General features: G+C 42.1%; 1 protein-coding gene across 1 annotated transcript in view; it reads left to right on the top strand.

Moving 5' to 3' along the window:
- Nucleotides 1–17999, top strand: part of mi (cyclin E-interacting protein minus) — a 348571-nt gene that overhangs the window by 314756 nt on the left and 15816 nt on the right. Inside the window, exon 15 of the mRNA XM_071675810.1 lies at nucleotides 16539–16736. Within this exon, the coding sequence (XP_071531911.1) occupies nucleotides 16539–16736 (198 nt within the window). The remainder of the gene's footprint in view (nucleotides 1–16538; nucleotides 16737–17999) is intronic.

Genomic DNA, 17999 nt, shown 5'->3' with positions numbered 1-17999 from the left:
TTTTTTTTTTTTATACTTTGTCGCTGTCTCCCTGCGTTTGCGAGGTAGCGCAAGGAAACAGACGAAAGAAATGGCCCAACCCCCCCCCATACACATGTACATACACACGTCCACACACGCAAATATACATACCTACACAGCTTTCCATGGTTTACCCCAGACGCTTCACATGCCTTGATTCAATCCACTGACAGCACGTCAACCCCTGTATACCACATCGCTCCAATTCACTCTATTCCTTGCCCTCCTTTCACCCTCCTGCATGTTCAGGCCCCGATCACACAAAATCTTTTTCACTCCATCTTTCCACCTCCAATTTGGTCTCCCTCTTCTCCTCGTTCCCTCCACCTCCGACACATATATCCTCTTGGTCAATCTTTCCTCACTCATTCTCTCCATGTGCCCAAACCATTTCAAAACACCCTCTTCTGCTCTCTCAACCACGCTCTTTTTATTTCCACACATCTCTCTTACCCTTACGTTACTTACTCGATCAAACCACCTCACACCACACATTTTCCTCAAACATCTCATTTCCAGCACATCCATCCTCCTGCGCACATCTCTATCCATATCCCACGCCTCGCAACCATACAACATTGTTGGAACCACTATTCCTTCAAACATACCCATTTTTGCTTTCCGAGATAATGTTCTCGACTTCCACACATTTTTCAAGGCTCCCAAAATTTTCGCCCCCTCCCCCACCCTATGATCCACTTCCGCTTCCATGGTTCCATCCGCTGACAGATCCACTCCCAGATATCTAAAACACTTCACTTCCTCCAGTTTTTCTCCATTCAAACTCACCTCCCAATTGACTTGACCCTCACCCCTACTGTACCTAATAACCTTGCTCTTATTCACATTTACTCTTAACTTTCTTCTTCCACACACTTTACCAAACTCAGTCACCAGCTTCTGCAGTTTCTCACATGAATCAGCCACCAGCGCTGTATCATCAGCGAACAACAACTGACTCACTTCCCAAGCTCTCTCATCCCCAACAGACTTCATACTTGCCCCTCTTTCCAGGACTCTTGCATTTACCTCCCTAACAACCCCATCCATAAACAAATTAAACAACCATGGAGACATCACACACCCCTGCCGCAAACCTACATTCACTGAGAACCAATCACTTTCCTCTCTTCCTACACGTACACATGCCTTACATCCTCGATAAAAACTTTTCACTGCTTCTAACAACTTGCCTCCCACACCATATATTCTTAATACCTTCCACAGAGCATCTCTATCAACTCTATCATATGCCTTCTCCAGATCCATAAATGCTACATACAAATCCATTTGCTTTTCTAAGTATTTCTCACATACATTCTTCAAAGCAAACACCTGATCCACACATCCTCTACCACTTCTGAAACCGCACTGCTCTTCCCCAATCTGATGCTCTGTACATGCCTTCACCCTCTCAATCAATACCCTCCCATATAATTTACCAGGAATACTCAACAAACTTATACCTCTGTAATTTGAGCACTCACTCTTATCCCCTTTGCCTTTGTACAATGGCACTATGCACGCATTCCGCCAATCCTCAGGCACCTCACCATGAGTCATACATACATTAAATAACCTTACCAACCAGTCAACAATACAGTCACCCCCTTTTTTAATAAATTCCACTGCAATACCATCCAAACCTGCTGCCTTGCCGGCTTTCATCTTCCGCAAAGCTTTTACTACCTCTTCTCTGTTTACCAAATCATTTTCCCTAACCCTCTCACTTTGCACACCACCTCGACCAAAACACCCTATATCTGCCACTCTGTCATCAGACACATTCAACAAACCTTCAAAATACTCATTCCATCTCCTTCTCACATCACCGCTACTTGTTATCACCTCCCCATTTACGCCCTTCACTGAAGTTCCCATTTGCTCCCTTGTCTTACGCACCCTATTTACCTCCTTCCAGAACATCTTTTTATTCTCCCTAAAATTTACTGATAGTCTCTCACCCCAACTCTCATTTGCCCTTTTTTTCACCTCTTGCACCTTTCTCTTGACCTCCTGTCTCTTTCTTTTATACTTCTCCCACTCAATTGCATTTTTTCCCTGCAAAAATCGTCCAAATGCCTCTCTCTTCTCTTTCACTAATACTCTTACTTCTTCATCCCACCACTCACTACCCTTTCTAAACAGCCCACCTCCCACTCTTCTCATGCCACAAGCATCTTTTGCGCAATCCATCACTGATTCCCTAAATACATCCCATTCCTCCCCCACTCCCCTTACTTCCATTGTTCTCACCTTTTTCCATTCTGTACACAGTCTCTCCTGGTACTTCCCCACACAGGTCTCCTTCCCAAGCTCACTTACTCTCACCACCTTCTTCACCCCAACATTCACTCCTCTTTTCTGAAAACCCATACTAATCTTCACCTTAGCCTCCACAAGATAATGATCAGACATCCCTCCAGTTGCACCTCTCAGCACATTAACATCCAAAAGTCTCTCTTTCGCACGCCTGTCAATTAACACGTAATCCAATAACGCTCTCTGGCCATCTCTCCTACTTACATAAGTATACTTATGTATATCTCGCTTTTTAAACCAGGTATTCCCAATCATCAGTCCTTTTTCAGCACATAAATCTACAAGCTCTTCACCATTTCCATTTACAACACTGAACACCCCAGTGCATACCAATTATTCCCTCAACTGCCACATTACTCACCTTTGCATTCAAATCACCCATCACTATAACCCGGTCTCGTGCATCAAAACCGCTAACACACTCATTCAGCTGCTCCCAAAACACTTGCCTCTCATGATCTTTCTTCTCATGCCCAGGTGCATATGCACCAATAATCACCCACCTCTCTCCATCAACTTTCAATTTTACCCATATTAATCGAGAATTTACTTTCTTACATTCTATCACATACTCCCACAACTCCTGTTTCAGGAGTATTGCTACTCCTTCCCTTGCTCTTGTCCTCTCACTAACCCCTGACTTCACTCCCCAGACATTTCCAAACCACTCTTCCCCTTTATATATATATATATATATATATATATATATATATATATATATATATATATATATATTGAGGGTCAAGTCAATTGGGAGATAAGTTTGAATGGAGAAAAACTGGAGGAAGTAAAGTGTTTTAGATATCTGGGAGTGGATCTGGCAGCGGATGGAACCATGGAAGTGGAAGTGGATCATAGGGTGGGGGAGGGGGCGAAAATTCTGGGAGCCTTGAAGAATGTGTGGAAGTCGAGAACATTATCTCAGAAAGCAAAAATGGGTATGTTTGAAGGAATAGTGGTTCCAACAATGTTGTATGGTTGCGAGGCGTGGGCTGTGGATAGAGTTGTGTGCAGGAGGATGGATGTGCTGGAAATGAGATGTTTGAGGACAATGTGTGGTGTGAGGTGGTTTGATAGAGTAAGTAACGTAAGGGTGAGAGAGATGTGTGGAAATAAAAAGAGCGTGGTTGAGAGAGCAGAAGAGGGTGTTTTGAAATGGTTTGGGCACATGGAGAGAATGAGTGAGGAAAGATTGACCAAGAGGATATATGTGTCGGAGGTGGAGGGAATGAGGAGAAGAGGGAGACCAAATTGGAGGTGGAAGGATGGAGTGAAAAAGATTTTGTGTGATCGGGGCCTGAACATGCAGGAGGGTGAAAGGAGGGCAAGGAATAGAGTGAATTGGAGCGATGTGGTATACCAGGGTTGACGTGCTGTCAGTGGATTGAATCAAGGCATGTGAAGCGTCTGGGGTAAACCATGGAAAGCTGTGTAGGTATGTATATTTGCGTGTGTGGACATATGTATATACATGTGTATGGGGGTGGGTTGGGCCATTTCTTTCGTCTGTTTCCTTGCGCTACCTCGCAAACGCGGGAGACAGCGACAAAGCAAAAAAAAAAAAAAAAAAAAAACATAATTCATACTGTCTGCCTTTATTCATTCCCATCGCCCCTGCCACACATAGAATAACAACCCCCTCCCCCCTCATGTGTGCGAGGTAGCGCTAGGAAACGACAACAAAGGCCCCATTCGTTCACACTCAAACTCTAGGTGTCATGTAATAATGCACCGAAACCACAGCTCCCTTTCCACATCCAGGCCGCACAGAACTTTCCATGGTTTACCCCAGACGCTTCACATTCCCTGGTTCAATCCATTGACAGCATGTCGACCCTGGTATACCACATCGTTCCAATTCACTCTATTCCTTGCACGCCTTTCACCCTCCTGCATGTTCAGGCCCCAATCACTCAAAATCTTTTTCACTCTATCTTTCCACCTCCAATTTGTTCTCCCACTTCTCCTCGTTCCCTCCACCTCTGACACTTATATACTCTTGGTCAATCTTTCCCCACTAATTCTCTCCATGTGACCAAACCATTTCCTTACACCCTATTCTGCTCTCTCAACCACACTTTTTATTACCACACATCTCTCTTAACCTTTCATTACTTTCTCAATCAAACCACCTCACACCACATATGTCCTCAAACATCTCATTTCCACCCTCCTGTGCACAACTCTATCTATAGTCCATGCCTCTCAACCATATAACATTGGTGGAACCAGTATTCCTTCAAACATACCCATTTTTGCTGTCCGAGATGATGTGCTTGCCTTCCATACATTCTTCAATGCTCCCAGTACCTTCACCCCCTCCCCATCCTGTGACTCACTTCCACTTCCATGGTTCCATCCACTGCCAAATCCACTCCCAGATATCTAATACACTTCAATTCCTCCAGTTTTTTTCCATTCAAACTTACCTCCCAATTGACTTGTCCCTCCACCTTACTGAACCTAAAACCTTGCTCTTATTCATATTTATTCTCAGCTTTCTTCTTTCACACATTTACCAAACTCAGTCACCAGCTTCTGCAATTTCTCACCTGAATCAGCTACCAGCACTGTATCATCAGTGAACAACAGCTGACCCACTTCCCAAGCCCAACCATCGACAATAGACTGCATACTTGCCCCTCTTTCCAAAACTCTTTCATTCACCTCGCTAACAACCCTGTCCATAAACAAATTAAACAACCGTGGAGACATCATGCACCCCTGCCACAAACCAACATTCACTGGGAACCAATCACTTTCCTCACTTCCTACTTGTATGCATGCCTTACATCCTTGATAATAACTTTTCACTGCTTCTAGCAACTTGCCTTCCACACCATATACTCTTAATACCTTCCACAAAGCATCTCTATCAACTTTGTCATATGCCTTCTCCAGATCCATAAATGCTCCATACAAATCCATTTGTTTTCTAATTATTTCCCACATACATTCTTCAAAGCAAACACCTGATCCACAAATCCTCTACAACTTCTGAAACCACACTGCTCTTCCCCAATCTGATGCTCCATACATGCCTTCACACTCTGAATCAATACCCTCCCTTTTACATTTCCCAGGAATACTCAACAAACTTACACCTCTGTAATTTGAACACTCACCTTTATCCCCTTTGCCTTTGTACAATGGCACTATGCATGCATTCTGCCAATCCTCAGGCACTTCACCATGAACCATACATACATTGAATATCCTCACCAACCAGTCAACAGAACAGTCACCCCCTTTCTTGATAAATTCCACTGCGATACCATCCAAACCTGCCCCCTTGCCGGCTTTCATCTTCCGCAAAGCCCTCACTTTCTCTGTTTACCAAGCCATTCTTCCTGACCCTTTCACTTCGCACACCAACTTGACCAAAATACCCCATATCTGCCACTCTATCATCAAACACATTCAACATACCTTTGGAATACTCACTCCATCTCCTTCTCACTTCACCACTACTTGTTATTACCTCCCCATTAGCTCCCTTCACCCATGTTCCCATTTGTTCTCTTGTCTTATGCACTTTATTTACCTCCTTCCAAAACATCTTTTTATTCTTCCTAAAATTTAATGATACTTTCTCACCCCAACTCTCATTTGCCCTCTTTTTTACCTCTTGCACCTTTCTCTTGACCTCCAGCCTCTTTCCTTTATACATTTGCACTATTTCCCTGCAAAAATCGTCCAAATGCCTCTCTCTTCTCTTTCATGAACCATCTTATTTCTTCATCCCTCCACTCACTACCCTTTTTAATCTGCCCACCTCCCACCTTTCTCGTGCCTAAGGCATCTTTTGCGCAAGCCATCACTGCTTCCCTAAATACATTCAGTTCCTCCCCCTCTCCCTTTCGTCATTTGCTCTCACGTTTTTCCATTCTGCCCTCAATTTCTTCTGATACTTCCTCACACAAGTCTCCTCTCCAGCTCACTTACTCTCACCACTCTCTTCACCCAAACATTCTCTCTTCAGAACACCTAAACAAATCTTCACCTTTGCGTACACAAGATAATGATCACTTATCCCTCCAGTTGCCCCTCTCAACACAGTAACATCCAAAAGTCTCTCTTTCACATGCCTATCAATTAACATGTAATCCAATAACGCTCTCTGGCCATCTCTCTTACATACATATATTTATTTTATTATACTTTGTCGCTGTCTCCCGCGTTAGGGAGGTAGGGCAAGGAATCAGACAAAAGAATGGCCCATCCCACCCACATACTCATGTATATACATACACTTCCACACATGCACTTATACATACCTTTACATTTTAATGTATACCCATATATACATGCACAGACATAAACATATATACGCATTTACATAATTCATACTTGCTGCCTTTATTCAATCCCTTCACCACCCTGCCACATATGAAATGACCCCCCACCACCACCACCACCACACCGAAACCCCCCCCCAACCACCCCCACCCCCCACCCCACCCCGCCACCACCGCACGCGCATGAGGTCATGCTAGGAAAAGACAAAATCTTTTTCACTCCATCCTTCCACCTCCAATTTGGTCCCCCACTTCTCGTTCCCCCCACCTCTGACACATATATCCTCTTTGTCAATCTTTCCTTACTCATGTGACCAAACCATTTCAATACACCCTTTTCTGCTCTCTCAACTACTCCCTTTTATTACTTACTCGATCAAACCACCTCACACCACATATTGTCCTCAAACATCTCATTTCCAACACATCCACTCTCCTCCTCACAACCCTCTCTATACTCACGCCTTGCAACCATACAACATTGTTGGAACCACTATTCCTTCAAACATACCCTTTTTTGCTTTCTGAGATAATGTTCTCGCCTTCCACAAATTCTTCAATGCTCTCTGAACCTTCGCCCCCTCCCCCACCCTGTGACTCACCTCTGCTTCCATGGTTCCATCCACTGCCACATCCACTCCCAGATATCTAAAACATTTCACTTCCTCTAGTTTTTCTCCATTCAAACTTACCTCCCAATTGACTTCTTCATCAACCCTACTGTACTTTATATCCTTGCTTGTATTCACATTTACTCTCAGCTTTATTCTTTCACACACTTTACCAAACTCAGTCACCAACATCTGCAGTTTCTCACATGAATCAGCCACCAGCGCTGTATCATCACCGAACAACAACTGACTCACTTCCCAAGCCTTCTCATCCGCAACAGACTGCATACTTGCCCCTCTCTCCAAAACTCTTGCATTCACCTCCCTAACAACCCCATCCATAAACAAATTTAACGTCCATGGAGGCATCACGCACCCCTACCACAAACCGACATTCACTGAGAACCAATCACTTTCCTCTCTTCCTACTTGTACACATGCCTTACATCCTTGATAAAAACTTTTCACTGCTTCTAGCAACTTGCCTCCCACACAATATACTCTTAATACTTTCCACAGAGCATCTCCATCAACTCTATCATATGTCTTCTCCAGATCCATAAATGCTACATACAAATCCATCTGTTTTTCTAAGTATTTCTCACATTCTTCAAAGCATACACCTGATCCACACATCCTCTACCACTTCTGAAACCACACTGCTCTTCCCCAATCTGATACTCTGTACATGCTTTCACCCTCTCAATCAATACCCTCCTATATAATTTCCCAGGAATACTCAACAAACTTATACCTCTGTAATTTGAACACTCGCCTTTATCCTCTTTGCCTTTGTACATGGCACTATTCATGCATTCCACCAATCCTCAGGCATTCCACCATGAGTCATACATGCACTGAATATCCTCACCAGCCAGTCAACTACAGTCACCCATTTTTTGATAAATTCCACTGCAATACCATCCAAACCCGCCGACTTTCATCTTCCTTAAGGCTTTCAGTATCTCTTCTCTGTTTACCAAACCATTCTCCCTAACCCTCTCATTTCGCACACCACCTCGACCAAAACACTCTATATCTGCCACTCTGTCATCTAACACTTTCAACAAACCTTCAAAACACTCACCCCATCTCCTCACATCACCACTACTTGTTATTACCTCCCCATTAGCCCACTTCACCGATGTTCCCATTTGTTCTCTTGTCTTATGCAGTGTATTTACCTCCTTCTAAAACATCTTTTTATTCTCCCTAAAATTTAATGATACTCTCTCACCCATCTCTCATTTGCCCTCTTTTTCACCTTTTGCACCTTTCTCTTGACCTCCTGCCTTTTACTTTTATACATACACAGTCATTTGCACTATTTCCCCGCAAAAATTGTCCAAATGCCTCGCTTCTCTTTCACTAATAGTCTTACTTCATCATCCCTCCACTCACTACCCTTTCTAATCTGCCCACCTCCCACACTTCTCATGCATCAAGCATCTTTTGCACAAGCCATCACTGCTTCCCTAAATACATTCAATTCCAACCTCCACTCCCCGTACGCCCTTTGCTCTCACCTTGTTCCATTTTGCATCCTGTCTCTCCTGATACTTCCTCACACAAGTCTCCTTTCCAGTCTCACTTACTCTCACCACTCTCTTCTCCCAAACATTCTCATTTCTTTTCTGAAAACCTCTAGAAATCTTCACCTTTGCCTCCAGAAGATAATGATCAGACATCCCTCCAGTTGCACCTTTCAGCACAGTCACATCCAAAAGTCCCCCTTCATGTGCTTATCAATTAACACGTAATCCAATAACGCTCTCTGGCCGTCTCTCCTACTTACATATACTTATAGATATATCTTTTTTTAAACCAGGTATTCCCAATCACCAGTTCTTTTTCAGCACACAAATCTACAAGCTCTTCACCTTTTCCATTTACAACACTGCTTATTATTCACCTTTGCATTCAAATCACCCATCACTATAACCTGGTCTCATGCATCAGAGCTACTAACACACTCACTCAGCTTCTCAAAAACACTTGCCTCTCATGATCTTTCTTCCCATTTATATTTGTATTTATTCATTATACTTAATCGCCATCTCCCACATCAGTAAGGTAGCACAAGGCAACAGATGAGGAGTGGCCCAACCCACCCACATACACATGTATATACATAAATGCCCATACACGCACATATACATACATATACATTTCAACATATATATACATATACATACACAGACATACACAAATATGCACATGTACGTATTCATACTTGCTGCCTTCATCCATTCCTGTTGCCACCCTGCCACAAATGAAATAACATCTGCCCTCCCCCCCTCCAGCGAGGTAGCACCAGGTAAAGACAAAAAGGGCCACATTCATTCACACTCAGTACATAGCTGTCATGTGTATTGCACCGAAACCATAGCTCCCTTTCCACATCAAGGCCCCAAGTCCCCAGACACTTTACATGTCCTGGTTCAATCCATTGAGAGCACGTCCACCCTGTTACACCACATCATTCCCATTCACTCTATTCCATGATGCCTTTCACCCTCCTGTATGTTCAGGCCTCAATCGCTCAAAATCTTTTTCACTCCATCCTTCCACCTCCAGTTGGGTCTTCTGCTTCTCCTTGTTCCCTCCACTTCTTACACATATATCCTCTTTGTCAATCTTTCCTCACTCATTCTCTCCATGTGTCACAACCACCATTTCAACACACCCTCTTCAGCTCCCTCAACCACACTTTTTCTATTACCACACATATCTCTTACCCTTTCATTACTTACTCGATCAGACCTCCTCACACCACACATTTTCCTCAAACATTTCATTTCCAACACATTCACCCTCCTCCACACAACCCTATCTATAGCCCATGCCTTGCAACCATATAACATTGTTGGAACCACTATCCCTTCAAACATATCCATTTTTGCTCTCTTAGATAACGTTTGTGCCTTCCAAACATTCTTCAACCTTTACCTCCCCCCCCCCCCCACACTGTGACATTTCCACTTCCATAGTTCCATCTGCTGCTAAGTCCACTCCTGGATATCTAAAACACTTCACTTCCTCCTGTTTTTCTCCAGTCAAAGTTACCTACCAATTTACTTGTTCCTCCACCCTACTGAACTTAATAACCTTGCTCTTATTCACATTTACTCTCAACTTTTTCCTTTCACATACTACCAAGCTCAGTCACCAACTTTTGCAGTTTCTCACCCGAATTATCCTCCAGCGATGCTTCATCAGCAAACAACAACTGACTCGCTTCCCAAGCCTTCTTATCCACAACAGACTGCATACTTGCCCCTCTTTCCAAAAGTCTTGCATTCACCTCCTCAACCATCCCATCCATAAACAAATTAAACAACCATGGAGACATCACACACCCCTGAAGCAAACCAACATTCACTGGGAACCAACCACTTTTCTCTCTTCCTAGTTGTACACATGCCTTACATCCTCCATAAAAACTTTTCGCTGCTTCTAGCCACTTACCTCCCACACCATACACTCTTGGAACCTTCAACAAAGCATCTCTATCAACCCTATCATATGCCTTCTCCAGGTCCATAAATACTACATACAAGTCAATTTGTTTTTCTAAGTATTTCTCTCATACATTCTTCGTTTTTCTAAGTATTTCTCTCATACATTCTTCAAAGCAAACAACTGATCCGCACATCCTCTACCACTTCTGAAACCACACTGCTCTTCCCCAATCTGATGCTCTGTACATGCCTTTACCATCTCAATCAATACCCTCCTATATATTTTCCTGGGAATACTCAACAAACTTATGCCTCTGTAATTTGAACACACCTTTATCCCCTTTGCCTTTGTACTATTGCACTATGCATGCATTCTGCTAATCCTCAGACACTTTACCATGACCCATACATGCAATGAATATTCTTACCAACCAAACAACAACACAGTCACCCCCTTTTTTAATAGTTTCCACGGCAATGCCATCAAGACCCGCCGCCACCTTGCTGGCTTGCATCTACCGCAAATCTTTCACTACCTCTTCTCTGTTTACCAAATCATTCTCCCAGACCCTTTCCTTTCGCACATCACCCTGACCAAAACACCCTTTATCTGCCACTCCATCATCAAACACATTCAACAAACCTTCAAAATACTCTCTCCATCTCCTCCTCACTTCATCACTACTTGTTACCACCTCCCTATTTGACCCCCTTCACAGATGTTCTCATTTGTTCTCTTGTTGTATGCACTTTATTTACCTCCTTCGAAAACATCTCTGTATTCTCCCTAAAATTTAATGATATTCTCTCACCCCAACTCTCATTCGCCCTCTTTTTCACCTCTTGCACTTTTCTTTTGGCCGCCTGCTTCTTTCTTTTACACATCTCCCAGTCATTTCCACTACTTCCCTGCAAAAATGATCTAAATGCCTCTCTCTTCTCTTTCATTAACAATTTTACTTCTTCATCCCACCACTCTCTACACTTTCTTATCTGCCTACCTCTCACCTTTTTCATGCCACATGTATCTTTTGTGCAAACCATCACTGCTTCCTTAAATACATTCCATTCCTCCCCCACTCCATTTATGTCATTTGCTTTCACCTGTTATCATTCTGCACTCAATCTCTCCTGGTACTTCCTCACACAAGTCTCCTTTCCAAGCTCACTTACTCTCACCACTCTCTTCCCCCCAACATTTTCTCTTCTTTTTTGAAAACCTCTACAAATCTTCACCTTCACCTCAACAACATAATGATCAGACATCCCTCCAGCTGCCCCTCTCAGGACATTAACATCCAAAAGTATCTCTCTTACACACCTATCAATTAACACGTAATCCAGTCACATCCTCTGGCCATCTCTCCCACTCATACATATACTTATGTATATCTCTCTTTAAACCAGGTATTCCCAATCACCAGTCCTTTTTCAGCACACAAATCTACAAGCTCTTCACTATTTACATTTACAACACTGAATACCCTATGTACACCAATTATACCCTCAACTGCCACATTACTCACCTTTGCATTCAAATCACCCGTCACTATGACCTGGTCTCATGCATCAAAGCTGTTAACACACTCACTCTGCTATTCCCAAAACACTTGCCTCATGATCTTTCTTCTCATGACCAGGTGCATAGAAAACCAATAATCACCCATCTCTCTCCATCCACTTTAAGTTTTACCCATATCAATCAAGAGTTTACTTTCTTACTCTGTCACATACTCTCACAACAACTGCTTCAGAAGGAGTGCTACTCCTTCCTTTGCTCTCGTCCTCTAACGAAACCCTGACTTTACTCCCAAGACATTCTCAGACCACTCTTCCCTTTACCCTTGAGCTTCATTTCATTCAGAGGCAAAACATCAGATTTCTTTCCTCAAACATACTACCTATCTCCTTTTTTGTCATCTTGGTTACATCCACACACATTTAGACACCCCAATCTGAGGCTTCGAGGAAGATGAGCACTCCCCGCATGACTCGCTGTTTCCTGTGTTGTAGGGTAGCGACAGGAATGGATGAAGGCAGCAAGTATGGATGTATACATATTTTTTTTTTTTTTTTTTGCTTTGTCGCTGTCTCCCGCATTTGCGAGGTAGCGCAAGGAAACAGACAAAAGAAATGGCCCAACTCACCCCCATACACATGTATATACATACGTCCACACACGCAAATATACATACCTACACAGATTTCCATGGTTTACCCCAGACGCTTCACATGCCTTGATTCAATCCACTGACAGCACATCAACCCCGGTATACCACATCGCTCCAATTCACTCTATTCCTTGCCCTCCTTTCACCCTCCTGCATGTTCAGGCCCCGATCACACAAAATCTTTTTCACTCCATCTTTCCACCTCCAATTTGGTCTCCCTCTTCTCCTCGTTCCCTCCACCTCCGACACATATATCCTCTTGGTCAATCTTTCCTCACTCATTCTCTCCATGTGACCAAACCATTTCAAAACACCCTCCTCTGCTCTCTCAACCACGCTCTTTTTATTTCCACACATCTCTCTTACCCTTACGTTACTTACTCGATCAAACCACCTCACACCACACATTGTCCTCAAACATCTCATTTCCAGCACATCCATCCTCCTGCGCACAACTCTATCCATAGTCCACGCCTCGCAACCATACAACATTGTTGGAACCACTATTCCTTCAAACATACCCATTTTTGCTTTCCGAGATAATGTCCTCGACTTCCACACATTCTTCAAGGCTCCCAGAATTTTCGCCCCCTCCCCCACCCTATGATCCACTTCTGCTTCCATTGTTCCATCCGCTGCCAGATCCACTCCCAGATATTTAAAACACTTCACTTCCTCCAGTTTTTCTCCATTCAAACTCACCTCCCAATTGACTTGACCCTCAACCCTACTGTACCTAATAACCTTGCTCTTATTCACATTTACTATTAACTTTCTTCTTTCACACACTTTACCAAACTCAGTCACCAGCTTCTGCAGTTTCTCACATGAATCAGCCACCAGCGCTGTATCATCAGCGAACAACAACTGACTCACTTCCCAAGCTCTCTCATCCCCAACAGACTTCATACTTGCCCCTCTTTCCAAAACTCTTGCATTCACCTCCCTAACAACCCCATCCATAAACAAATTAAACAACCATGGAGACATCTCACACCCCTGCCGCAAACCTACATTCACTGAGAACCAATCACTTTCCTCTCTTCCTACACGTACACATGCCTTACATCCTCGATAAAAACTTTTCACTGCTTCTAACAACTTGCCTCCCACACCATATATTCTTAATACCTTCCACAGAGCATATACATATACATATGTATATATATATATATATATATATATATATATATATATATATATATATATATATATATATATATATATATATATATATATCTACCTCGCTATCGTGGGAAATAGCGAATAGTATGAAAAAAAAAAATATATATATATATATATATATATATATATATATATACATATTTCTTTTCTTTCTTTTAAACTATTCGCCATTTCCCGCGTTAGCGAGGTAGCGTTAGGAACAGAGGACTGGGCCTTTTTTTGAATATCCTCACCTGGCCCCCTCTGTTCCTTCTTTTGGAAAATTTAAAAAAAAAAACGAGAGGGGAGGATTTCCAGCCCCCGCTCCCTCCCCTTTTAGTCGCCTTCTACGACACGCAGGGAATACGTGGGAAGTATATGTATATATATATATATATATATATATATATATATATGTGTGTGTCTGTGTATGTATATATATGTATTTGTTGATATTTGTATGTATATATGCATGGATGGGCATTTATGTATATATTTGTGTTTATGAGTGGTTGGGTCATTCTTCATCTGTTTTCGTGCGTTACTTTGCTGACGCTGGAAACAGTGGTTAAGTATAATAATGATAATTATAATAATAATGATATACATATTTGTATATAAAGGTAAGTATGTGATTTACTGAGGTCTGAAATTATTGAATGTACATGGTAAGTTGTATGGAAGAGTGGAGATTGAGAGGGTGGTGGTATGCACAAAGCATCAGATTGGGGAAGAACACTATGGTTTTAGGAGTGTTAAAGGATATGTGGATCAGATGTCTGCTTTTAAGAATGTGTACAAGAAATTGGTAGATAGCAGTTGATAGGCAGCTGTCAAACAGGGAGGTATATTACCAGTACTACCCACCTGGATATCAGGAGGGTTAGTGACAGCTGTGCAGTGAGCCAAGACTTCAGGGGATGTCAAGTTGCACTCTGCTCAGGTAGCTATCTTTTCTTTCTGCCCCACCCACACATGGACTGCTGGTATTCTGTCCACAAACACTCAATCTCTCCTTGTCACACATAACACTTGATAAAACCTAACTCATGCAACTTGTTCTTCAAAACTCTGGATTTTTCTGCAGTAAGTGCCAAGCTCTAACCCTACCTTTTGGCAAAATGGTAGGAGCAGTAGATAAAAGCAGTAGGTAGGAACATTAGGCAGGATTATTAGGTAGAAGTAGTAGGTTGGAACATTAGACAGGAACATTAGGTATGAGTAGTTGGTGGGAACATGAGGAAGGAGCCTCTGGAAACATTGCACTAGAGGTACCCTCTTCCAGTGGCCTGTTAAGAGTGAGGCACTGAAGGCTAAGAAGCTACACTAGAGTTCACCAGTTATGGAGACTCTTTTGTCTTGGCCACCCCCTTGAGAGAGTTCCCAGAGGGAACTAGCATCAGAGGTATAAAAAGATAGTGAGAAATACTTAATGAAACAGGATTTGCCAGTGGCATTTATGGATCTGGGTTGATAGAGATGCTTGACAGGTGAGTCAGTTGTTTGTTGGTGATAACATGCTGGTGGCAGATTTCAGTGAAATATCTGAGTTTAGGAGAGTGTATGAAGGGAGGTAGTTTAGAGTGAATGTGGATAGGTCAAACAGTGAAAAGAGACAGGTTATATGAAGTGTGACTTTGAATGGAGAAGACTTGGAGGAAATGGAATGCTTTGGATACCTAGAAGTGGAAATGGCAGCAAATGGAATCATGGGAGCTGAATTGAGCAGTAGGGAAGGTGAGAGGGCAAAGGACTTCAGTGCATTAAGGAATGTATGTAAAAAGAGGTAATTATCTTTGACAAAGATGGGTATGTCTGGTAATATAGTAGTCCCATCAGTGTTGTATGGATGCAAAGTATGGGCATTGGACCAAATTGTTGTGAATAGGGTGAATGTGTCAGAAATTAAATGTCTGAGGACAATATGTGATGTAAGGACAGTTGATCAAATAAGAAATTATAAGGTTAGAGCAGTAAGAGGTGTATTTATGACAGAATTGGAGGAGGTGTGGTGAAATGGTTTGGACATACAGAGAGGTTGAGTGAGGAAAAGATGACTAAGAGGGTACATATATCAGAAGAAGGAACAAGGAAAAGGAGGAAACCAAGGAGTAGGTGGAAGGATGGGGTGAAAGATGCTTTGAAGGTTGTGGGTTTGAACATGCAGGAGGGTGTAAGGCATGCAACGGATAGAGCAAATTAGAGTGTTGGAGTTTACAAGAGATGGTGAACTATCAGTTGGCTGGACCAGGGCATAATAAATGGTCAGGGGCCTGGTTGTGGATAGAAAGGGTCTCTCATTTTCATGCATTATACATGATAGCTAGAGAGTGGATGTGAACAAATAAGTACAAATGAGGGTACCTTGCTATCATGGGAAGTAGCATACATATGTGAAAAAAATCAATTATATTTTGTTAAGTGCAGTACTTCATATTTGTGATATTTTTTTATATATTTGTACATTTTCTTTTTGCATATAATTTGAAGTAATGAGATAAGAGACTCGTCCAAGACAAAACTTAAATCACTCAATTTGAGCAAGTTAAGGAAGAACCTCAGGGGTACAGGATCTAGTGAAGCAGATACTGTAAGTATGACAAGTGGACATAGTTCAAGAATACTGAGAGGAGCACTGAGACGATCACCACGTAAACAATTACGACAGTCTGAAAGGTCTCTGAAAATGTAAGTATTGATGATATTTTGCATTTTTGTATAAGGGAATAGCCATAAGAATGTCAAAGAATCATGATACATTAGTGTAAATGAAACTGAATTTCCATGACATCCTCTGATGTTTTGTATTGATGCTATTACTAAGATGCATATTTTGATATTGAGGTACTCATTTGAATTGGTCTTACTGCGTGGATGAATATGCATACATTGGGTGTTGGGGGTTCGATGGCCAAGTAAGATTACTTCTTAGAGGGAAAAAAATTTAGAAAAAAATTTAGAATTTCTTAGTAATGAGGTCAGTGATAAGGCAAGGCTCCAGTTTTGATATCCATAGCCTGAAAACATCCAAAATCCAAACACTCATGCATTTAAGATTCATATCAAAATGGCACTAGAGTTTCCAAAGATTGAATTCAGTTATTTATGTGGATTTTGCCCTTGATCTGCCCTATAATAGTGTCCAAACCCCAGCACTTCATCTCCAAGCTCTGCTTAAGTCCTCATTACACTAGGTAGAAGCAGAGACAGATAAGAATTTTAAGAAAGTATAGTAAATAATAGTGATGGGGTTAGAGAGTATCAGCTAACTTTAGAGAATAAGAAAATCTTTTGGAATGAGGTGAATAGTGTGAGGAGAACAAGAGAGGAAATGGGAGAGACAGTGAGGGGAGCACATGGGGAAGTGGTAGCAGGCGTGAAAGAAGTGAAAAAGATTTGGAGTGAGTGTATTTGAGACAAGATTGCATGCAAAGCAAGAGAGTCTTGTCAAATGATATAATGAAAAAATAGTTGGTGAAGTGAAAGCCTCATGCAAGAAGCAGCATGTTAAAGTGGCAGGATTGGATTGGATGGCAGTTTACTTTCTCATAAAAGGAGGTGAGAGCTTTGATAATTGGTTAGTTAGGGTATTTAGAATTTGCATGATCTAAGGTGATATGCATGAAAATTGGCAGAATGCATATAAAGTGCTCTTATATAAGGGCAAAGGGGACAAAAGTTAATGCTCAGATCCGAGAGGTAAAAGTGTGTTGAGTATGCCTGGCAAGGTGCCTGAGAGTGATGACTGAGACGGTGGTGACATTGACAGAACATGACTGGGGAGAAGCAGCATTTGTTTAGGAAAGGCAGAGCAAGTGTAAAACAAGTGTTTACTTTGAAGAATTATTGTTTGAAATAATTGGAAAAAGAGGCTTTTAATGAACTGAAGAAGTCTATGTTGGGGTTCATAGAGAAACCTTGTGGAAGATATTATGAATATATGACTTAAAT

Source organism: Panulirus ornatus, chromosome 21 (genome assembly GCF_036320965.1).
Source record: "Panulirus ornatus isolate Po-2019 chromosome 21, ASM3632096v1, whole genome shotgun sequence".
NCBI lineage: Eukaryota > Metazoa > Arthropoda > Malacostraca > Decapoda > Palinuridae > Panulirus > Panulirus ornatus.
Note: the sequence above shows the minus strand (reverse complement) of the source record. Positions and strands in the feature narration are given on the sequence as shown.